General features: G+C 40.2%; 2 protein-coding genes across 2 annotated transcripts in view; both read right to left on the reverse strand.

Annotated features, from left to right (window-relative positions):
* The window catches only part of LOC109483203, a 53624-nt gene extending 44861 nt beyond the window's left edge, over positions 1-8763 (reverse strand). The window contains exons 1-5 of the mRNA XM_019786184.1: positions 8703-8763; positions 4045-4247; positions 2385-2549; positions 1663-1800; positions 707-974 (exon numbers count right to left, since the gene is read on the reverse strand). Coding sequence (XP_019641743.1) covers positions 707-974; positions 1663-1800; positions 2385-2549; positions 4045-4234 — 761 coding nt within the window. The 5' untranslated portion in view covers positions 4235-4247; positions 8703-8763. The remainder of the gene's footprint in view (positions 1-706; positions 975-1662; positions 1801-2384; positions 2550-4044; positions 4248-8702) is intronic.
* Positions 8764-11025: 2262 nt separating this feature from the next.
* The window catches only part of LOC109483204, a 59944-nt gene continuing 46015 nt past the window's right edge, over positions 11026-24954 (reverse strand). The window contains 12 exon segments of the mRNA XM_019786185.1: positions 11026-11263; positions 12140-12297; positions 13162-13241; positions 13492-13594; positions 13855-14001; positions 14566-14759; positions 17402-17508; positions 17964-18025; positions 18028-18075; positions 18250-18294; positions 19008-19132; positions 19785-19973. Of these exon segments, the coding sequence (XP_019641744.1) occupies positions 11026-11263; positions 12140-12297; positions 13162-13241; positions 13492-13594; positions 13855-14001; positions 14566-14759; positions 17402-17508; positions 17964-18025; positions 18028-18075; positions 18250-18294; positions 19008-19132; positions 19785-19973 (1496 nt within the window).

The following is a 24954-nucleotide window of genomic DNA, read 5'->3' on the forward strand; positions in this document are numbered from 1 at the left end:
GGGAAACTCTCCACGTGGAGCCACGGACTCCCGTACGGGAGATTCACCACTCTAGAGCGACAGTGCGCGCATGTGTTTTCATTACTCAGCTCCCAAATGGCAAGCACGGGAACGTCACCATTTCGGGTCAACATCGCGCAACGGGAACGTCACCATTTTGGGCCAACAACGCGCGATCGGGAACGTCACCATTTCGGGCCGACACTAAAATGGTCCAATTCCCGTTCGTGTAATATGGTGACATTCCCGTCCGTATATCGGCCCCAAAACACGCGCGCGCACGGTCAGCCCTGAGTGGTGAAGTTCCCGTACGGGACTTAGTCTTTCTATAGGTGGAGAGATTCCCGTATTGTGGGAAATTCTCAACCTCCGTGGCAGCCCTGAGTGGTGAAGTTCCCGTGCGGGACTCGGCACTGCTAGGTGGAGAGATTCCCGTAAGCGGGAATCTCTCCCCCTCCGTGGCACAGTTCCCGCACGGGAAACTCTCCTTTTCCCGTGACCCAGCTTAGCTCACTTAACACGACTTTCCTCACTTCATACGGTAAAAATGAGTATTGTATTGTCCCCGTTGTTGCTGACGGCATTAACATGAGTTGAAAAAAAAGTGAGTTTGCCGTCACAACGTCTTGTGATTACATGTTGCAAGGACATTATAATGTCCTTGCATGTTGGAATATTAAAAAGAAAACTGTTAACGTTGACATACCAGAATTGTGGTCCCCTTGGTGTCCAGACGAGTGACATGAGGCATCGCGGCATCAGCAGCGAGCAGATGAACGGCCGGAGGTGGGGGTGACAGGACGAGTTGATGTTCTCCATCTGCGCCCACTCTGGTGAGTCCAACGTCTCGTTGATGCTTTGACCGAACATGTTTGTCGGTGTTGTTCTGTGGTAGCCGAGATCTTTACAGTAGTTGTAGAACTCGTCGGGAACGTCCAAACACTCGTCGGGAACGTCCAAATTATTTCCCAAACCTATCAAGTAACAATTGTAATCATTATGTGAACCAGTCAGAATTGCCCGAGAAGAGTGACAGATGGTTAGCAGAACGTTGGCTGAATAAGAGCCCTTTTCTTCAGAGACTCGATGAAACTATTCACGGTTTTGAAACTTTATTTTCAATTCAAACAAACATAGCAGACAAAAGTCTGAATTGCGTTAGTATTTACACACCATTGAGCTCTTTTTATATTATAATACACAAACTGTGGGTATTTACAGTATTAAAAGTAAATTCTTAATTTCTATACTAGTAGTAAAACAAATTGGCATCTCTTAAAGATTAAAACTTAATTACCTACTAAAAACTCGTAGTTTAACATAGAATGATAACAAGATAGGTGCAGGGTAAACTTCAGATATAAAGATTCGAAATTCAGAAAGTTTGTTTACAGTTCAGAGTTCACTGATCATTGTTGAGAAGGTTTACAAGGTTGGGAGAGTTTTTCAGTCTGTTGGTCCGACAGAGAGGTGTGTTCAGTTTCTGCTTGTTTTGAGTCTGTCGACCAGATATTTCCCCCCTCGACCTCGGGAGCCAGTCTCTGAATGTAGACTCCAGGTTTGCAAATGTGTTACAAGGCCTCTTGATTGATTGATTGATTGATTGATTGATTGATTGATTGATAAAAGATGAAGAAACTCAAACTGCAAGGCAAAGCTTACCTCCTCCTAGAAATCTCTTTGTACCAAATGTTGCGTTGAATCCAGACCGATGGATGCTAGCATCGGACACGAACACTACCGACATCACGCTCGTGTCGGATTCGATACTTCCTGGAAGCTCCTGTCCACAAAACTTTCCTGGAAAAACGAAGCAGTTTGTGATCTTTTTGGCATTGTGGAAATGTTCTGTCCGTCTCATGATAATGTTATGTAATTAGCTAATTAAACCCTCAAGTGGGGCCTCTGCTGATTGGAGGGCACCAGTCAGGCTTGGCCAATCAGCGTGCCAGTCAAAATTCTGATCAAATATTCATATGCAGAAGAATAAAAGTGGCCTAGAGAGCGTATAAAAGCTAAAAGGGTGTACATTGTACATTGATATGCAAATTCATCCTTTCACTTATTATTTATTTGATTTCTGTATGATTGATTTGATATTATTTGATGTATGCCTATTTTGGACCGCTTATTCTTCTGTTACTTAAGTTTATGCTTAAATTATATTATTTGAATTTGTCCCTTGATTCTACATACGTTTCTTCCGCGATTACTTTATGTTGTATTGTTATTATTTTATTGTGTTTGGGAACTGCCCCCCCCAGGGTACATTGAAAACCGCCCTCCAGGGCAATATGTTTTTCTGGTTAAATAAACAAATAAAATAAATAAATAAATAAATAAAGGGAGGCTTCAAAATTTAGGGAAGTGAAAAGTGGACTTACCGATAGGAGTGTCCAGGCCTGTTGTTTTATCACGGCTGTAGACCGCCAGGTAGTCAAAGTTACAGTCAGGGTTGATCAGTGACTTCTCCAGGTTAAAGTCGTGGAAGGTCAGCTGTATGACCCTGGTCCTGTCGGTTTCTATCAGCCAACGGATGCTTGAGTCGTCTGCAAGGAAACGTTAATAGGAAAGTTTAAGACTGGCAGAAAACATAAAAGCAATAATGATACATATAATCATGAAAGTTCATCTGTGTTGGTAGTTACATGTCTGAAGTTAAAACTTTTGACCACACAAAAATTCTCTCACCTAGAGCTTTCGACCAGTCACTCTGGTCTTCCTCAGTAGACTGACCCAGTGAAACTTGCGTGGCTTCTTTGAAGTGTGACGTCAACACTGGGTCAAAGGTATATATTTTGGACACTGAACAAGACTATTTCTTGAGAGGGGTGAAGGAAGCCATGTAAATCAGGGTCCATCACCCTTCTTTGAACCGCGACGGGGGCCGACATCGTCTACCAGATACCTTTGACCCAGTGTTGACGTCACACTTCAAAGAAGCAACGTGACACGCTTCACATGCTACTGAGGAAGACCAAAGAAAGCTCTAGGTGAGAGAATTTTTTTTGTGTTGGACCAAAAGTTTTAACTTTAAACAATGATACATATAGTTGCTATATGGTCGATAGACGACAGATGTTTGGTAATCTTCTAATGCATGTGTCGATCGGGAAATGTAATGGATATCGCTCTCAGGTGCCAATGCAAATTGAAAAATGTGAACTGATAGATGATATCAACTCCCGGAAGTAACGTCTAACGGCTCCACCACTTTGGTGTTGCCAAAACACATGACAGAGACCTTATGAACGAATGAACTTTGAACGAAATGAACTCTGAACAAAAAAAAGTTTTCAACCACACTGTAAATCGTACAAAACAGTTGGAAAATCAGCAAATATACCGTTAGTTGCAAAAAAATGTTAAGACAACACTAATGTCATAGAATGCCAAAATCAAATAAAAACAAGAATTCTGAGATTTCATACCTCCATGAAATATGTAGAGTTTATATAAATGTTTTATTATTATAAAACATTTATATGTATATACATATTATTATAATGACTTATTGGCTTTTAAACATTTCGCCCGAAAGTCCCCTGCAGTTCCAGAAAAAGCTGGTAGGGGGACCGAACCCACACCACTTATTTCTGACAGAAAAAGCTATCTGTCACCAAAAAGTCAAGACCAGATACAAAAGACACAAAAGATACAAAAACCGGAAGTTCTGCTGCAGTACCAAGGTCATCCACCAGAAGGCCCATATTTGACCTTGACCTTCGTCTTCCTAAGACTTACCAACATACCAAATATCATCACACAGACAGACACACAGACACGAAAAAAACAATACCTCCATTTTTCATGGAGGTAAAGACGGAAATGTAAAGAAATGAATTTGAAGAGTAGATTATTCGCCATACCATACTCTGCGCCATTTGTTCACCCTTCTTGTCCACGTCAGATTTCATAATGAAAGCAACTTTTTTTGGCAAAATTTTTTTTTATTCGCACGCTCGCATCAATTTTGGGGTTCGCAAAGGATGCCATACATATATAATCAAATCAACATAGCCTAAGCCAATCGATGGTGTCTACCTGGATAGTCGTCCGGAAAACCCGGGCTGTTGAAGGTCCCAGTGCCGGCTTGCAGGGTGATCTCGGTCTGTACGGGCTCCGGAAGCTGTGGAAGAGGCGGCGGCACTGGTGGCCCGCTGAACTGACCGCAGGCAAATGCGAAGAGAGCGAGTAGAGTAGCGATGGCGAGATGCCAAACGCATCGACCCATGCTGACTTGTTTTCTGTGAGGTAAATAATGCACGTTTAGTTATATCATAGCGAATGTACAACAGAAGGCAGGGAAATTCAAAGCTATGTCATTTATTGTTCATTGTTAGTTGATGCTATCAGATAATTCAAAATCATCATTCTTATATAATTAGCTGATTCCCAAGTTCCTACGAAAGTAGTGTAAACAGAAGGGAATGAGCCACCGTAAGGGTAAAATTTCCCATCAAACTTATGATGGCTAAACTCCTCTGGCAAACAATCCTTCCTATATGACTAGATTTTGCTATTTTTTAGCCCCGTTGTTCGTCCTGTGAAAAAAAACACCCTAAGGATTAAATTTTCTTCCAGAAAAATGAATTACCGGTGGCCAAACTCGCCTGCCAATTCGCTCCTATCTGGCTAAATTTTACTATTTTTCCAGCCCAAGTTGTTAGTCGGGTGGGAGATTGCATACCTCTCGTTGAGAACCAAAAAGACTAAAATAGCAAAAAGATCACAGACAAACAAAACGCCGAAGAGGTCCTATCCAGTTTCTCCGTCAAATAGTACATGCACCACCTACTCCTCGGTAAAAGAACACCTTATGTCTGACTAAAATCTTCAAGGGTTGATGACAGTACACTGAGTAGTCTAGTACGCAAACAGGAGGATTTTTTATATTCCAACACGTAATCACAAGACGTGGTGACGGCACACTCGGTTTTTTTCAACTTATATTAATGCCGACACCAACACGGGACAGACAATACTCATTTTCACCCGAGGAAAGTCGTGTGCCTTTCCCAAGGGCACACGATCGGTGGCATGTCAGGACTCGAACCCGGGGCCACTTTGTTCCGAGTCGAGCATTCTGCCGTTACGCCACACGACCCCACTAAACATGAGGATTGTGTTGTGACGACATGGGGATGCTTATTCAAGTGAGCAGAAGTAAGTCCCACGAGCCTTGAAAGCTGACCGAAAACAACCACCTGTCGGTGACAGTAGACAGGACAGTGTCAGAATGTAATTAGAGACCGTTTTGTGTTAATTACAACCCGCAGACAGGCTGAGGTTCTCCAGTGCCCCGATCAGATGACTCAAACTGCAGGTGTGGCAGTGACAGACTCCAGAAAAGGACACAGGGAGAAAGTGGTTGATTTTTCACTTGGAATATGATGTAACGTTAGGCCACACCAATTTGTTGCTTTTCGGATCGCCCTGTCCGTTTTTTCTGATTTGCAAAAAGGAAAAAAAGATTTGGTTCTAAATTAACTGCAGAATGCTCAATGAAAGACATATTTTCAGCCCAACGGTTGAAGAAAGTCCTTTTCTTCCTAGTTCTTAAGTTTTCCAATGTAACAATGCAATTTTGTTTTATTAAAAGTTCAAAATGTATTGTTTTATTATAAACCAGCCTGGTATGTTCACTTCATGGCTCATATTCTAACATTTCTGGCTATCATGGAGTGCCTTGGCTTGTTTTTTTTCGTTGTTTTATTTTTTCAGAAAAAATCCGAGAAACAACAAATAATATTGGTGTGGCCTTACTATATTTTAGAAGGTACAATTCAGAAGACGACAATGATATTTTTCACACTTGGATGGGGAGGGGGGTAAATGATACCGGTGTGAACGATCCTTACAATACTCAAGGTTACGCCATGTTGATTTGATTATATGGATGACATTCTCTGGGAACCCAAAAACTGACGCGAGCGTGGGAAGAAAAAAAAAGTTTTGCAAAAATGTTTCCTTCATTATGAAATCTACGTGGTCAGAAAGGTTGAACAAATGGTTGAACAAACACACAGGGTATGGTGTGGCAAATTGGTGAACGGACTAGTCCCCCCTCACCTCCAGCCACTAACTCCCACCACACGAGGAGACCAAAGGGTCACACGTGTTCAGCTGCGGAACGCAACGCACCTCCACTTACCTCGGTGCCGTACACAGACGTACAAGGCCAGTTTTCTGCCTTATGCGTCACGGCTGTGGAATCAGCTGCCCCAGTCTGTTAGAGAGGCCCGCAGCATCACTATATTTAAGAACATGTGTCGGGCCCACCTGCTCACACAACAGAAGCACCAGTTGACCTGGAGACGTGGCCCCAGATATGAGAACATTCTGGCGGCTAGAAACCGCATGAACTGTATCTAGTGCTAAATGGACTGATATACTAGTATTCTAATCTATGCTGTTTTAGTACCCTTATACTTATTTTATATACTTATACTAGGTTTAAATGTGTGTCTTGTTTGTGTGCTTGTGATTGTTTTGTGTGTGGGCCACAACACCAGCCCCCGCTGCCTGTGGCCCACGAGTATTGTACTTGCTGCAATCTTAATAAATCAAATCAAATCAAATCAAATGATAATAGACTCTTCATTTTCATTTCTTCCCATTTTCTTCTATTCCTGAATTGATTTCGGCATTATTTCATATTAGTATCGTTTTCCAATACTTTTTTTGCAACATACGACATATATGCGCTCATTTTGTACGATATACAGTATGGTGGAAAACTTCTTTTTTTTTGGAAACGGACGAAAATTCATGTGCGCGTGGATGTCATCCATATAATCAAATCAGTATGGCAAAATGGCACCATGGGTTATTGCAAATGACCGCAAGTGACCCCAAATGGAATACGTGTTCGGTTGGAATTACCTAGATGGAGCATGGTCGAACATTCGTGCTCTAAAAAAAAAAGGGAATTCGGTGCCCAAAGTTGACCACCCTGGGTGAGCGATCGGTCAATGCCTAACTCTTATCGATCTGAGTGGTAAAAGCCTATAGTGCTATAGTGGAAAGGGGGTGTTACTGAAGACAGGTTTAAAAATGCATAGTTCTGCCCATGAAGCTAAACTGATAAAAGTGCATATGGAGAGGGCGGGGAAAAGGACCATCTATAACGTTAATTTCCATTTTAAAACTGAATAAGAAAAATATGGAGCATATTGCGAGAATTTTACGAACGCCTGCGTGGTTCCTACCGGAGATTTCCAACAAAAATAACGAATCCTGGGTCCTGGGTTCGAGTCCTGACATGCCACCGATCTTGTGCCCTTGGGAAAGGCACTTTACACGACTTTCCTCACTTCACTCAGGTGGAAATGAGTATTGTCCCCTTTGTTGGTGACGGCATGAATATAAGTTGAAAAAACTTGAGTGTGCCGTCACCAAGTCTTGTGATTACATGTTGAAATATAAAAAAATAACGAATTGTTCTCCCTCGTTCTTTTTTTTCTTTTTCTTTCTTTCTTTCTTTCTTTCTTTCTTTCTTTCTTTCTTTCTTTCTTTCTTTCTTTCTTTCCCTCTGCCTCTTTCTCCATCTCATTCTTGCTGTTTCTTTTCTCTCTTGGAAATTATTTGTCTTGGATATAGCGTTGAGTACACCCTGTGCAATGTCTGAGCAAAAACACACGGAAACGACAGTTCAAACATCCTTTCCAGCATACTTCAAAAGGACTTAGGGCAAGATAAGACTCGAATCACTTTTCGGGCGTTAATGGTTGTATGAACTATTTTGTAGGCAGTTTTTAGGAACCCTGGCAATGCTGTGGATCAGTGCATCTGTACCCGTATCTGTATAGCCGGTATTACTGCACGTGGCGCGGCGGCAGCTAGCTATATCACACCGAACGACTTGTTACACTCAATATTTTCACATTTAATTGCAAGAGTTGTTTCAAGCTTTCTAATGATGGTGCGCAAACTTTGCATGGTGGCAAAGAGTTACACTCTACGATAGGTCTTGTTTTGAACACCTCAATTCTTGGTCGATAAGAAGGCAATTGATTTGAAGGCATGGCTGCCTCTGGTTCTTTTCTTGGCTGGTATGAGATACTTAGTGGTTGGTACGTCCACCCGTTTATTAGTCATTTTGTACATCATGCACAGTCTGAACATTTTTCGTCTGTTTTCCAGCGACCCCCACTGTAGGTTTCTTTTGATTTCCGTTGGGCTAGCACCCCTTCCATAGTTGTTCGTGCAGAATTTTGCGGCTTTGTTCTGTACCCTTTCCAGTTTATCTTTGTCTTTCTTTGTATATGGGCCCTATACTGTTCCGGCACATTCTAGTTTTGGTCTTGCAAGCGACGTGTATGATAATCAGTGCATGATTGCAAACGTCATTGAAGACTTTTGTCATTAAATTTCTTTTTTATTTTATTTTACAAAATAGCGAGATTATACGTAGCGAAATTTCTGGATTTCAGAAAACAGCCCATGTCAGAGCGAAGGTTCTATAATAAGCTTTTGGGTGACAACATTCAGAAATTCAGAAAACAGATATCAACATCATCCAAATGAACCGATCCAAGTGTAATATTTGACGCTTGAAATACGATATTTCCTAGGCTTCCAATCGTCATAAAAATAAAAAAAGGTATGAAAAAGACGTGGCAACAAAACAACAAAAACACATAAGGACTTATGTGTTTCAATGCACTATCTGAATGATTTTTGATGAATGATGTACGTACCTTTTCGTCAGCAGATGACTGACCTTGCCGCAGAAGTCCAAAACAAATTTAAATGCACGCAGTTTTTTGGTTGACAACGGAACTCCAAAGATGTTCTCTAAAAGTTCATCAGCACGTGTTTTTTCGAGCCTCTCCCGGCCAAGAACCGAGCCTCAGGTTTGCATCCCGCCCGAGCCAGGTGCGGTCTGTGCCCGGGGAGAGTCTGGTAGAGGTTACGGTCCTCTGGGAGTGACGTTAAACGGTCGGCCCTGTGTTTGAGGAAAGCCACACCTCTGACAAGATAAAGAGCCGACTATAATTATCGCGATGTCTCAAACCATGGACCTCTTGCGTACCTTTTAGATGTTCTTTACGTAGCTGGTAACAACTCTTTACGTATCGAAAACAAATATATTGACTTTGTACTTGAGTTAGATTCTCCGTCCTCACGATACCGATACAGCTACATGCAGAACGCCTATCTAATGATCTAACGTTAACAGTATTTTTTTTTACAAAAGCTTGCAGGACTGGCCTAAACCGGTAATTTGGGACAAATGCACCGGAACAATCCATATTAGTGGGAATTAGTCAGAAGAATGACAATTTATCTCACACAGGTGGTATGCGTCAAACGTTAACAATCTGTTAAACATCTCAAAATGTTTGACGTTTGAAGCTATAATGACGTCTTCCCAATTAAGCGAAACAGACGCCATTATTATGGATGCAATTTGTATGTTTTAGAAACGTCATCAGGAGACAAGTGTCCGATTAATTGCCGTAATTACTAATTAATGTAATTACTGTAATTCCGAATTAATGCAATTACACGAGACAAGACCAGACACACGAGAAATGACGATACACCATCTTTATTTCACCCATTCAAACAAAAGATTTTTTCGCAAAAAGACCGGCATTACATAATCTTACTTTTCAACCAATACTTGCTACAACCTATCCTAAGGCCACAGCAAGTATCTTTTATGGATGACATCAGCGCGCGCATTAAGTTTAGCCTGATTTTGGAAAATAAAAAAGAAATTTTGTTGCCTTCTGACAGTGGTCAATATGCCGAAAATGGGCAAAGATGTCTGTTGCCATGCCGGAAGGAGGATGACAGATAACTATGAAGAGAGGAGACAAGAAAAGGGTATGATTTAATGTTTTGTTTCTTACTTTGATTCAGTGATATGTGATGGTGGCTGTGTATATGTGATGTTCCCACTGAATCGAAACCATTTGTACAACGATTGAGTCAAAATTGTAAAAGGTAGGAACCATTTTTTTCGGCCCGCCTTGTTTTTTTTGCCCGCTCGCATTAGATCTAGATTTGGAGTCTGCGGAGGATGTCATCCATAAAATTTACTTGCTGTGGCCTAATATATAACATAGCTGATTAGATGAAAGATGACATGGGTTACAATTTACCACAGTAAACAAAACTGTACTTGAGATATAACATTGGACTGTTCTAAAATGTTAAGAGCTTTTGTATATGTTACAACTTGTTATCAATATTACTCGTAGTATCTTTTCTACGTCTTCCACGCTATTCGACATGTTACCAACTTTAACAGTTCTAACAGTGACAAACGGTTCTAAATGCAACAAGCGTTATTCCAAACTTTACAAGCTGATAGTAATATTACTCTCTGTTCTAAATATTTGTAGTATTACTAAATATCACATACAAGACGTAATAATATGTTCCAAATGTCGAAAACCTTAAGTTTCTAAACGTTACGAACTGTTCTGAACGTTACTGTGCTAAATGTTACAAACTGTTATGCCGAAAAACACCAACGATTAACAGCTTTCTTGTACCAACGGATAGTAACAAATCCTCATTAGCTACAATAATCATTAAAAATCTATTTTTTTTAGTTTCGACATTTCTTAATTCAAAATCGTTATTCATTAACACCTCTATAATATCCAACCAGAGTCTGGAAGATCTAATTAGGCGTATTGTTTAGAAATACTCGTCAAAAGTAAAAGTAAGCTACCTACAAGCCAAAACCATGCCAATCTGCCTTTACAATCTAGAGTCATAATATTATGACAAAATAAAAAGGGACTTCCAGATAGATCCCCTCAAGTCTATCATTCCACGTCTATCAGACCCTCAAAATACACACAAAGAATTTCCACTGTTGTACCATGAAAAGCCCAGCACAAAATCTAATCGTTTCGATTTCGTTTCCAAGGTCAGACCTACCCACATACCAAATATCAAGACAATCAATCTAGGCACTTTTGAATTATAGAATTTAAAGACGATATGAAGGAAGGATACAGATACACGAGCTGACTCTACCGTATCTTATGGCCAAGGTATCTAGTTCTCGCTAGCGGCATACCTCACGATAGGAATCGCAATGATTAGACCTGACACATACAAGATGAAACAGATACGGTCAAACACCCGAGCGAGCTTCTTGCAATCCGGCTTCCCTACTCCCGACGGCTTAGTGGACATGGCCTCCACGGCGGTACTAAGGTCATTCACGGACTCCTTAAGAGACATCAGGACTTGTTTTGTCCTCAGTTGGCTTGGCTCAACTTCGGCTGGTTTACTAATGGCAATAGGGCAACAGTGAACATAGTCTTTTGAAAACGCAAGTACAAAATGTTACAGCTATAATACATTAATAAACTAAAGGTTATTGCTAATTCTTACCCGAATTTACAACAAAAACATGAACTAAGAACAATACTAGTATGAGTAAATAGAGCACATGATGTGTTATAATAATCTTTAGCTCATGAAACATTTAAAAAAACATAATACAACGTTGGGGTAACAAATACAAAACTTGTAGTGGACATTAAATGAGAATTGCTGGTGCACCAATAGAATCTATAACGTTAATGTGATAAATCAAATCATACAGAAAGTGAAATGAAATTAAACTGAGTGCAATATCGAAGTTACGGCGATTTGTAGAACATGCGAAGGTTACCAGTATGGAGTAAAGTGCATGTGGTATCGTTTGAGTTGAGGTGGTCAACGGGGAGTATGTTTTCGAGATGTAAACAGGATATGGATAAGAACAGTTAAGTCCTTTTAGAATTGTAAAGTTTACAGTGCAAGGAACAGTGTTCTGATGTCTCATTTGGGTGCCCATATTTGCACTCGTGATACAGTAATGCTGGAACTGGTGGTAGTTCAGCTGACTAAAATCGAATCTGAGTCATGATTAGATATATTGCATAGTGTCCGTGGCCGTATGAGTAGTGTGGTTGTCCGGGCACGTTGTCAAATCAAGAGTTTCATTCATTTTCACATGTATAGATGGGGAAGCATAATCTGGCGGTCTGGGGTAATTTATTCCAAGAGAGAATGACAAAATAATCTTTTGTACTTTTCAGTTTTCTTTATGTCTATTAACGCGGGGAAAACAGCAGGTTTTAGTGAGCACGTATAGTGCCAAGATGGCGAGCAAACCTACGTGTCATTTTCGGTTATGTCAGTCACCATCTCAGATTTGTCCTCTTCTACTTTCCGAGGTGTGGGGCCATCTTCTGTCTGGGTGAGGTCCCCCAGGAGCACGAGCCGAGCGACATACACGAGAAACACCTTCTTCAGAAGAGGGTGGAGCTCTCTTTTCTAATAGCAACATATATGTATAGTTTATACTCCAAACAGGTGATACGGTAATATGAAAATCAAGTACGTCGTAATTACTTCACTAGAGAAGTAGCATTTGCAAAGCAAATGTATAATGCCTACCTAAAGTTCGTACATAGTCTGCTATGTTAATTCTTACTCAAACACATTTACATATATGTACTACTAGTATATGGTGACGGGAGCAGCGCAGACCATGAAATTGCAACATTATGTAACCCAACAACAGTTACCATGGTGAGAGACGTCAATAAATCAGGTCATTGTCCAGGTCAGAGGTCAGTGTTTGGAACAGAAGAAGAAGAAACTGAGTAAAACAATACGTTTTCCTTCGGTAAATAGAATTAACGGAACCTGCTCTGCCACCACATCGACTATTATTTCCTGTACGTTAACAATTGAAGCTAAATGATTCATCAGCAATAGACCTTCGACACTTTTTTTTTGGCTTATCTTTTATTTCCTATATATATTATATCTAAAATCTGTCTTTACCGCACCTACATAATCCATTCAGGCCTTAATGCGATTATGGCTATTCCATTTAGGCGTTAATGACTTTAAGTGAAATTGATCCCACATGCCCACAACAACATCCTCCACTCCGTACTTTCGACAATATTTTACACTGGACTGACAAAAATCACCGTTGAAGTTGGAACATCGCTATCGACCGTGGAAGTAGCCATTGCTAGGAAGCCTCAATGGAAACCCTGACCCAACTGCAGTCTCGCTTTCGTGTGAGGTCACGCGCGTTCACGCCAAGGCAAGGATGTGCTTCCGCGAGAATAGAATCAATATGGCGACTGTATCTGGAATGAGGCCTATTATCAAAAGACTCACCATTGAGCTGACCCTGATGTTTATTACGGTGGCGATGAGGAACACACCCATCAGGCACATGTACACGATGATCAGCACAGCTAACATGGAAAAATGATTTTATGAATTATAGGATTTTCTATTGTTCCATGATCAGTGATCCGACTGAATGGCACGCCGCCACTGAATTCTACTTCCATTGAAACTGTGCAAAATTGTTAGATTTTATCTGACATGTAAGAGTATTGGCAGTTTTAATCGTATCATACATTGAAACGAACCTAATCAATCCTTGAAGCATGAATAAGATAATTAATGATAGTAAAATAGAAAAGGGCAATAAATTCTTACCTGCAACAGGCATAGAACCCTTGGCCGGCAGAACATCTGTGATAAAGACCAGAGAGACCACCATGGACAGCAGAATCGTCATCCCGAAGGAAAGACGATCTCCCTATCAAAAACAATTCACTGGAATTAACTACTCAACAGCTGTCAATGCTTTCTAGAAATCCCATATACTCCTACCCCTTAATCGAATGTTTTTGAAACATTCGGCGGGCTCAGCCGACCAGTAGCAAACCTTGCTGGCCAACTGCCAACCACGGCCGACAACCGCTTCTTTTATCAATAGACAACCAACATTGGAAGGTTGGGAGTGGTCTGGATGTCTGGCTATATGTTATAGAGTTTTTACCACCTAATAGAACTAACCTTCTCAGTCGGCAGTAGAAATGTGATACACATGAGCAGAGACAGAATGATGGGCGGTGACAGGGTGGTACAGAAGTGGAACGTCGGCAGGCGGTCAAACTGGACGTTGATGCAACCTTTGCCGAATTCGCCTTCGTGTACATTAATCTGATAGAAGGAGGAATGGCAATAATCATAAATGAAACTGTAAACTGTATGAATTGACACAAGCAACCGTCTACGGATGCTTACGATATAGCTAATCAATGTAGCTGGTCTTTGATAGTCACCATCATTAGCGATGGCGGAAGATGTTGACTTTCAACAACCCTTGATCCATTGACGTGACAGGTGAATAGATTCACATATCCTAAATCAGATAGCTATAGCAGTCGAAAGTCCAGCTTTTTTAACCCTGAGAATAATATAATTGTCTCACGGGAATGGAAATAGCTGGACACCGTTTGTGACACCGTGGTGCATGGAAAGCGAGCTTATCCTTTTTGAGCTAGCACACGGGACGTAGATAAAACCCAGCAGGCATAGGGAAGACGTTCACACTTTCAGGAGAGGTACACGGTCTCTGATGCAAGACAGGGGCTAGTCTTGCATAGGAGACTGTTATGATCTCCGATGCAAGACAGGGAGTAGTGGCGTAGGAAGAACCAATTTGAAACTCCTTGAGGTGCCATCAAATGATGACAAGGATCACAATCAATAACCAACACATACCGTCCATCGTGCCTTCCACTGATCCACCACATCCTCATCCTCATCCCCACAAATCATGAAATTTTCGATGGGGGACTTTTGCTCATCAACAGACGTGTTGTCACGGGTTTCCGCGCAGGAGAACCTCTCCACACGTGTATTTGCTCCCAGACACACAGGACACTCCATGGAATCAAAAGGAAACAGCGCTGGTTCTGCAGAAAATTAATTTGGCACTTACAAATAAGTGGTTGAGAATAAATAACCAGATATCTAATCGAATAGCAACCACTTATACCACACGAGCCAACGTTTCGATGACCGTCTGTCATCTTCATCAGGGCAATTCTGACTGGTTTCATGTGCACTGACACTACATGGTACTTGGTGCATAGTGCACTAATAAAGGTGTTACATGGTTCACAGTGCATTTTTTTGATGTTAACAATGCATTTCCGAACGTAGTGCAATTGTGAAATACATAGGCATTGTTACATCATAGGGACATATGCGGTTCCAAATGTAAAGTGTTTCTATACATAATCATATGATAAAATTTGTCAACTAACAATGCTGAGGTATCGCAGTCCTAAAGAGAAATTATTGTTAAAATATTGTCACATACGCATTGTTAGAAATCATAATAGTTACAAACAATAAGAAAACAAATGTCAGTTATTAAGAATGTGATCCCAAACATGACTAAGTTTATACCACCCTTATCGCGGTTCATGACTGGATTTTCTAATATAATCCATACGGACTCCTTAATCCAACGGATACATGTGTTCTCGGTCTATTACTTTGGCCCCTTACCAATCTATTACACAGTTATTTCTTGTAATGTGGTCTGTGACTGCTGATTTGTTTTCTTGTTTCTCAGTTTCTTTCTTTCTTTCTTGCTCTGGTGTACCTTCCCGTCTTCATGCTGGCTGCCTCTTTCCTATGTTCTTCTAGTCTGCATCCAAATGTTCTTCCTGTCTCCCCTATGTATACCTTCTTGCAAGTCATGCATGGTATCTTGTAAATACAATCTGTTTTCACTGAGTCTTCAGTAAAAACAGGCACACCACAGGCAGCATCAAATTTACCCACGAAGTAGAAGAGAACGGCACCATGCCCTTTTTTTAATTACAACATGTAATCACCAGACGTGGTGACGACACACTCAAGTTTCTTCAACTTATATTAATGCCGCCACCAACACAGGGGACAAATACATGACAGGACAATACTCATTTACACCTGAGCTAAGTGAGGAAAGCCGTGTAAAGTGCCTTTCTCAAGGGCAAAAGATCGGTGGCATGTCAGGACTCGAACCCGAGTCGCGCACTCTGCCGCTACGCCACACGACCCCACGCCATGCCTTTTCTTGATACTAGTACTTTGCTGGTGAAAAAGGAAGAGGGCACAACGAAACTGCTGATTTACAGAAAGACAACACATACTGACCAATGATTAAATTCCAACACACACGATCCCCTTTACCAGAAGCTAGGAGTTATCCGGATACTGATGGAGAGATGCAATGCAGTAGTAACGGACGAATCAGATAGACAGCAGGAGATACAACATATAAAACAGGCCCTCGCCCGATGTAACCATCCAAACTGGACATTCAGAAAAGCTGACCCAAACAAAAGAAAGACAAAAAGAAACAGGAGGAGAAGTCCAAAGGTAAGGTGACTCTACCCTATATAAAAGGAGTCACAGAACCACTGGAAAGAATATTCAAGAAACACAACATTAGTACAGCAGTCAGACCCAAAACTACCTTAAGAAACTTACTTACATCCCAAAGACAAACTTGAAGACTCAGTGAAAACAGATTATATCTACAAGATACCATGCATGACTTGCAAGAATGCAAGAAGGTATACATAGGGGAGACAGGAATAACATTTGGATGCAGACTAGAAGAACATAGGAAAGAGGCAGACAGCATCAAGACGGGAAGGTACACCAGTACACAGAGCAAGAAAGAAAGAAGCTGAGAAAGAAGAAAACAAATCAGCAGTCACAGACCACATTACAAGAAGTAACTGTGTAATAGATTGGGACGGGGCCAAGGTAATAGACCGAGAGGACAACAGATGTATCCGTTGGATTAAGGAGTCCGTATGGATTAGAAAATCCAATCAAGTCATGAACCGCGATGAGGGGGGTATAAACTTAGCTATGTTTAAGATCACTAATAACTTGACATTTGTTTTCTTATTGTCTGTAACTATTATGATTTCTAAAAAATACGTATGCGACAATACTTTAACAAGAATTTCTACTTGGGACTGCGATACCTCAGCATTGTTAGTTGAAAAATTTTATCATATGATTATACATAGAAACACTTTACATTTGGAACCGCATATGTCCCTATGATGTAACAATGTCTATGTATGTCACAATTGCACTGCGTTCGGAAATGCATTGTTAACATTAAAAACTAGCTTAAGTGCACTGTGAACTAAGAAACAGAGCACAGTGAACCATGTAACACCTTTATTAGTGCACTGTGCACCAAGTAACATCTAGCGTCAGTGCGCAGTAAACCAGTCAGAACTGCCCTGATGAAGATGACAGACGGTCATCGAAACGTCGGCTCGTGAAAAATAAATGGTTGTGATTAAAAAAACTTTGGTATCCATTCGTTTACGTGATGAAATTATTTACGCAGATATTTAATCATTTATCAAACTCATTACATTATATAAAAATGATATTCATTGTTTTGCCAATTCTCCTGGCTGCAATATTAACTGTTTCTAATTCGCACTGCAGCTAGATGTAGCTGCTGCTGTGTGAAGAAAACAGCCTCAAACGTGCTGAAGTCTTAATTCATTCGTTATTAATGACTTACCGAGATCACACGTTGTTGTTAAGAGATCTATGATGTCCCACTTCACCAACCCATCGCTGTTGATTGTGACACGTGCATCGGGGAAGTCGCTAAATTTAGGGTCGCCACTGTAGTAATATAATTGCATTGTATTTTTAATAAGGCCCATGGCCCTGACCTGCCAATTTGAAGACCTGCCAATTGTTGCCCTAAGGGGAGAGTTTCATCGATTATGAAAGCGATAATTGGCGATTTATCAATTTAGAACAGCTTCTTTTTCTAGTAACATGCATCATAAATCAGATCAAAAGAAGCTCCCCGTCATTAGCACAAATTTTAGTATTTTGACAGAATCCACGCCCTGTGTATCTGCTCGAAGATTACCCACCAGGTCGCCAGGTCGTTTATTTTGCCCCAAAAGTTTAATCCGTTTAACGCTTGGCAGGGGTCGAAGGAGAAACACAAGGAAAAAGAATGTTTCCATCAATATGAATATGGTATATATAGTATACTATGTATGGACTGAATACAAAAAATATGCAGATCATGTGTCTCCAGATAGAAAAAAAATAAATGTGGTTACTTTCGCCGGAGATAAATGTCGGGGGTCCAAACTTTCTTCGAGCTCACAACAATCTCTTTCCCCTGTCGCCGTAGTCTGTGGGGTTCCAAGACAGACGGCCGTCCTTCCATTGCTGGAAGAAAAGGCCATTAACAATAATTGTATAAGATACCCTGTGCTACATTAAACGTTTATGACTACCTAATAGGGTTGTCTACGAAAACAGCAAAACTACTGTGTGTCACACATACATTTTCGTTATTCTTATGGCATTTACTTTATAAAAAAATAGCATTAAAATACTCACCAGCCTGAAAGCGATCGATGCGAACATGTTCTCGTTCTTCTCGTCCTGAAACCACAAAAACAAGAGCTTAGAGACCGGCATTCTTTCATAGAATATTCAGTGCTTTTGGACAATCTTGTGTCATTAAGAGTCACATGCCAAAATACCTCTTCCTTGCAAGGCCACGTATTTTACCCACTTGTGTAGACTACCGTCTAGATATATAAGGAGCCTGCTTCTCTTGCCATATGATATAACATACCAAGTAAACAGGTACATGAACTTAAACAAAAACCCAGGCGACAAGATACGTATACTATTAGACACTACTTCTAACTTCTGGATTCACCAGCCTTGGTCCAAATTCAAATAATGAAAGATAAATTCTTACAACAGATGTTACCGGCTTTACAACTAATCAAGAACCTTATATGGCAGACAGCTGACCCCACTTCCAGGTTAATGACTAGTCCTGTGCAACTACATGTAAGACCAAAGACAAATGAAACATACAGGCAAACAATTTATCAAGACGTATAATCAGACAGCTGCATCATTACTGGTCAATGACCTAACCAGAATACTGTAATTCTAGAGCGGCAAAGATATTTTACAAAGTCCTACTTCAGTACCAAAGTTGGATCTTGAGATATACCCCAAAACACTATCCAGACCAAAAACAGTACCTCCCATTTCAAGGAGGTAAAAAGTTTGAAACACGTTTGAAAGTAATGCGAACTACGTATACGTTTTGCTGATACTGTAACAATCCTACTTACGGCGTCGATTATCTCCACCACAGCAGCTTCAAAAATGACTTCGACATGTTCCCTGCTAGGGGCCAATTGCGGAGAGTAGCGTTCCGAATCAAGCAGCGTATTACTTAGTTTCAACTCGTAGTCAACTAGAGAACAACATGAGAGATTTCGTTATGGCTCATAACTTATATGTTGTCCAATAGAAAAATCAATTAAAAATAATTAATGTTTGTAGTTAAAATAATTAATGTAGTTTTAAAGATCCTTTTTCCAACACAAAGGATTGTTCTCTCATAGAGCTTTCGACCATTTAGTCTGATCTTCTTCAATAGACGTACCCAGTGAGACTTCTCACGTGGCCACTCGGAATTCTGACTTCAACACTATATTAAAGTTTTCTGGTAAACGATGTAGGCCCCCGTCGCGGTTGAGTGAAAGATGATGGGCACTGATATATGATGTAAACAGTCTCTTTAACCCCTCTCGAGAAATAGTCCTGTTTAGTGTCCCTATTCCTACAGTGCCATCACTCAACCGCGACGGGGGCCGACATCGTTGACAGACTGGTCGAAAGATCTAGGTTAGAACAATCCTTTCTATTGAAACAGAATTAAAAAGTTAGAATTGTAACAACACAAGATGAACTTTAATGATAACAAAATAATTGACATTCTAGCGTGATCTAGCGTGCATTCACTACGTTTTGCTAAATAAATATGTATATGCTATTTTGCTGTTAAATTCTTTGTGGTTAAAAAATAATTAGAAAGGATGGGGCTAGATTAAAGATAAACTGACCAGAACACTCTAACCAGTTCTTGCTCCATCTGCCGTTTTCAGTGCATGTTATCCACATGTCCTCCTCCTTCTCCATGAAGTAGCCTGCATCGCAGCTGATGAAAACCTTTTCTCCCACCCTGTAGAAATTCCGACTTGGACTTAGTCTTCCCGATCTCACATTCACAGCAGATAGGCTGCAACCGTTTTCTGGGAAGATGTGAAAAATAAGCTAGTTCAAGTGCGTGTGTGATGCAGTATGGGTAATGTGTCAGAGGTAAAGGGATGCACTATGGGTAATATGGCGTCGGGTGGCGTAGTGGTAGAGCGTTCCACTATAAAACGGCGAGACCCGGGTTCGATCCCGAGTTGTACCCGGGACATGGCTGAACATGCGCCCGACGTGTGCCATTTGGAAAAGCACGTTACACGACTTTCCTCACTCCACCCAGGTGTGAATGAGTACAGAATATGGGTTGGGAAAAGTCCTATTGAGGTCACATTGTGGCGCCGTATAGCAGCAGCACAGACCCTTGCGACAGTTCCACAAAAAGTGTGTAGAGCAAATATGTCACATCATGTGTATTATGTGGTTGTTTGGTACTGTGCTGTTGCTGTATATGGTAGCTGGAAAGTGTGGTTGCGGAAGACGGTTGTTTGATTAGTTGGTTGGTTCAATTAGGTTGGTTGACTGTATTTTTTTACGGGAGGGGGGTGGGTGGCTGGTTTGACTGTTCAATACCCAGAATAGTTATAGCTAGTAGAAAAAAAAACTTACTATCACAAGGCTTCACACCGCATGGCTCAGGAATGGCGTCCTCATTATAACAGTAGGGTTCTAAACCACCTGTAAAATACAGACAGATACAAACACTTGTCTATTATAACCAGGAATTTCAAAACACAATGTGTTTACAAAAATGAAAACTTGGCACTGTTAAATATCTAACTTAATATTTTAGTAAACAATTTTAAGAAAGAGAAAGAGAAATATACGGACTTGTAAAGATATTTCGACAGTAGTTATTCCGTGGTTCTGCCCACTCCAAGTACTTCATGATATAGGAAGGCCGAAACACGTCGTCCCAGTTCCGGCACGCCTCTCCACTCTCCACCGGTAGAGTCGCCATGCCTTTGTAGTTCCAGCCATTACCATAATAACAATCTGTGTGGCAGTTTATTTGTTTGCTTTATCAGTATTTGTATGCAATTTTTTAAAACTTTTTTCCTGGAGTCCGCCAGTTTCGTTAGCCTGGTGTCCAGCCTTGTTAGCTTTAGTCCGCTCCCCAAGATCCGCTACCCGCCGGGATCTTGGGGAGCGGACTAAAGCTAACAAGGCTAGACACCAGGCTACAGTTTCGTTTGGTTTATTTACTCAAACAGCGATACAACATATCGCCCTAAAGGGCGGTTTAATTTTCGATGTGCCCTGGACGGCAAGCCCCAAACACATAAAATAATAAAAATAAACACTAAAACATAAAAAGGCCAACATTTGCTTTGGAGCAAATGTAGTGGATGGCTTCACCACATTTTACGACATGGCAGGGAAACAAGGAGAAACACAAGGGAAAACAATTCTTTACATTGATATAACTATAGTATGAAGTGACAACAGTTGGATAGCTATCCCCTACATTATTGGTTAGGATTTCTAATTGCATAATGCAAGCAGTTGATTTTCAAGATAAAAAGAGGCATTTATACCCGCATTCCAATGCTGAAGCAGGAAAGCTTAACATACCCACCAAAACACTTGAAAATGCAGTTCATTCTGTCAATATGGCATGGCTTTGTACAGGTGTTAATTGAGTTAACCCAATCAGATCCGGATCCCAACAGCCAATCAGCAAGGTGAATAGAGGAAAGCTGCATGCCTATTGGTTGCTTGCTCTGCAAGTCATGCCCAAATACGGTAACACGCAGCTATAGTACATATTCTACAACATAGCCAAAAAGCTCAAATAAAACCATTTTAAAAGCCTGTATCACAAAAATGAAAAAAAAAAACACCTAAGCCCACTTTACCTTCTTAAACATATACTATTAGGAAAATGAAGGAGTTGAATCAATTTAAAGAAATGGCAGGAGAAGAAGGAGAAACATGAGGAAAAACAATAGGACTTTACTCATTTTCAATCAAGGAGCGACTTAAATAATTAAAGGTAACCTTACCCTCAAAAGAACACCTTTCCGGACTGATTAATCTGTACACCTGGGGTCCGCGCGGACCCCAGAACAGTTTTTGCTAACTTTAGAAATTATCAACATGCTACCAGCTTAATTGTTTGGCAAAGTGATGTGTGAACCTCTATGTCCACATTACGTACAAAAATCATGCATTTTCAACTTTTCTTATTTTTTGGTGAAGAAAAGAAGAAATACCGGATTTTTAAGCCCTATTTACATGTAGACCGAAGGGGCTTTTCAGGCCCATCTTTAATCTCAGATAGCGCCTGAACGGCTTGCTCTAGGAGCATCAAATTTGGTGACCTTTTCTAAAATGTATCTGGGAAAAAGTTCATATTAGTTTAATACTAGTAAGTTAATGTTTTCTTTGTGTGTTGCCATGGCAACGGGTTTCTGACTGACAGTTTTTTTAAACATCAGTAATTTTGGGTTAAACATACAAAAATATTGGTTTTATGTCAAATTACACTTCCTTTCTATCAATAATAACATCTTACATAATTAAAAAGTTAAATCATTTAATATTCATAGAATATGCTAATTTGATGACGCCATGGGTCAAATCCAATATGGCGGACCATATTTTTTAGCTCTGACGTCATATGACGTCATAGTTACACCAAAGTTGTTACAATTTAATTCTATAACTACACCATTCTATGAAAATTTGGTAGCCGTATTATAAGTGCAAAAATCATACAAAAACGGTAATAAGGTTATGTATAAGAACGCCAATGTATCCATTACGATGGAAAGCCGGCTTGGGTCCCAAAAGAAAATCAGATATAAATTTTTTTAGAAATCGGGAAAACGAAGTTTTCTGTACTGTGTTGAGGGACAACTTCGTGGGTGACAATTACCTAAAATTTCAGAAAAAATCTTTAGAAACAAATAAAGATATTACAGAATATATAGTGCTGGGGTCCGCGCGGACCCGAGGTGTTCTGTTTAGGGTTAATGGTGATCAGGGATTTAGCGTTACAAAAGAATAAATACATCGTCCTAACAAGGCAATAAGGTAAATGATATTAAGACATATCAATCATACAAAAGAAAATAAATCATAAGGAAAGGAAGAAATTTGCACATCAATGTACAATTGGCTGGTAGTCATATTTGTATGTTTGTTTGAAACTGACCTTCGGGAGGTTCCAAGTTGACACATCCAGTTTCAGGAACATTCCGACAGTTGTTGAAGTCATTTAGGAAAGATCCGCTGATGGCCCCAGGTGAACAAGAGTCGTGTACTTCCCAGCACCATGACCGACAGGGTAGATCACTGTTACTATAATAGTGCACAGGAAATACAGTTAAGTTCTATGTTGTTCAAATTAAACTCAGGTACTTAAATGTTGCTTTCTTCTTAGTTGTCTGAAAAGGTACTCAAGATAACTGATGACATGACAAAATACCAATGGCTAAATGAAAATATGTCAGGTTCTTCAATGAAATGTGCTATGATATTAAAGACACAAGCAGAACATGTTTGGCAATGTAAAAAGCATGGTGAGACCTGTTTTGACTCAGGGGCCTTCAATTTTGCAAATATTACGCTATTTATGTAATTTAGTCATATAACAAGAGCAACAAGAATTCGGAGATTTCATACCTCCATGAAATATGATATGAGCTTTTATAAATGTCACTTATGGATTTTTCATATTGATTATCGAAGTAAGGTAACATTGCCATTAATCTATGGTCAAACCATCCTTTGGCAATGTTTCATTTCAACTTGTCTTCAAGAATCATGCAAATGACCTCAACATTAACATAATATATGCATAGTGATGTACACGTTTCACAAGGTATAAAATTCCTATTATTCACCATCAAGAAATGTTCACATTAATTATGCAAATCAGGTAATTATTTGCATAATTGACATCTAATGATGTACCATAGAGGTAATAGGTGAACATCTAGATTACCTGCGAATTCTTGAAAACCGGGGCATCAGCAGTGAACACAAAAAAGGTTGGATCTGCGGATGACACGAAATGTTGGCATTCTTCATCTCCTGCCATTGCGTCGAATTTAGAATCTCCTCAACACTTGAGTGTTTGTAATAGTTGGGGATCGTTATCTCTTCGAAGTCCAGGTCTTTGCAATAAGTATAAAACTCGGGGGGCGGGGAAATGGCCTTCGGAGCAACCTGGCTTGGCTTCCCTTCCCCTGAAGAAAGAGTTACAAATAGAAACGGTCATGTCATCACTGGCATCGAAAATCCCGGCGACTGAAATAGTCTGAATCGTTACAGCTTAATTATAAGCACAGTCCAAGTACGTTCAGTTGGATGTGTTAAAATTTTATTATCACTCGGAATATATATGTACGTTTAGGCATAAACATGACAACTATGTTTTCACGTAACCCCTACCTTTTATTGCCCAGTATCTTGCAAAGAATCCAGACCTTTCCTCGTTTGCATCGGATATGAAAACTAACGTCAGTGGGGCGCTTTCACGGAAGTATTTGTAACGCAGTTCTTTTCCACAGAACCGTCTCACTGAAATTAAAGAAGACAGTATCGTTGCATGAACAAACGCTAATTTTGGACAATATTTGTACATTTCAAGTGCCCATGGCTTTTGTTTTCTTTGTATCGTTGTGGGTTTGTCTGTCTGCAGCAATTTTCACATTCAAGGCATGAGGGGGCACTGATAGGAAATTAGGTAAAAATCAAAACCGTTTACGTTATATTATTTTGCTGCAATTTTATGATATGGGCATTTCATTTGCCTTATGAGGGTTTATGAGAAAATACATAGATAAAATTAGCGTGAAGTTTACAGTTATTATAATTAGAAAAAAATAATGTATTCAATTTCTTGATGTCCTTGCATTTTCTGGAATATGTGAATAAACAGGGCATTGATTCCGGCCAAGGAATAATGTTTACATTTGACATATGAACGGAACGGAACTAAACTGAAATAGAATACCTATCAAAACGTTGTCAGCGTTGTACACAGCAACAGAGTCCCAGGAACAATTCCCG

This window comes from Branchiostoma belcheri, unplaced genomic scaffold (assembly GCF_001625305.1).
Source record: "Branchiostoma belcheri isolate BF01 breed outbred unplaced genomic scaffold, Haploidv18h27 scaffold63, whole genome shotgun sequence".
NCBI classification, from domain to species: Eukaryota; Metazoa; Chordata; class Leptocardii; order Amphioxiformes; family Branchiostomatidae; genus Branchiostoma; species Branchiostoma belcheri.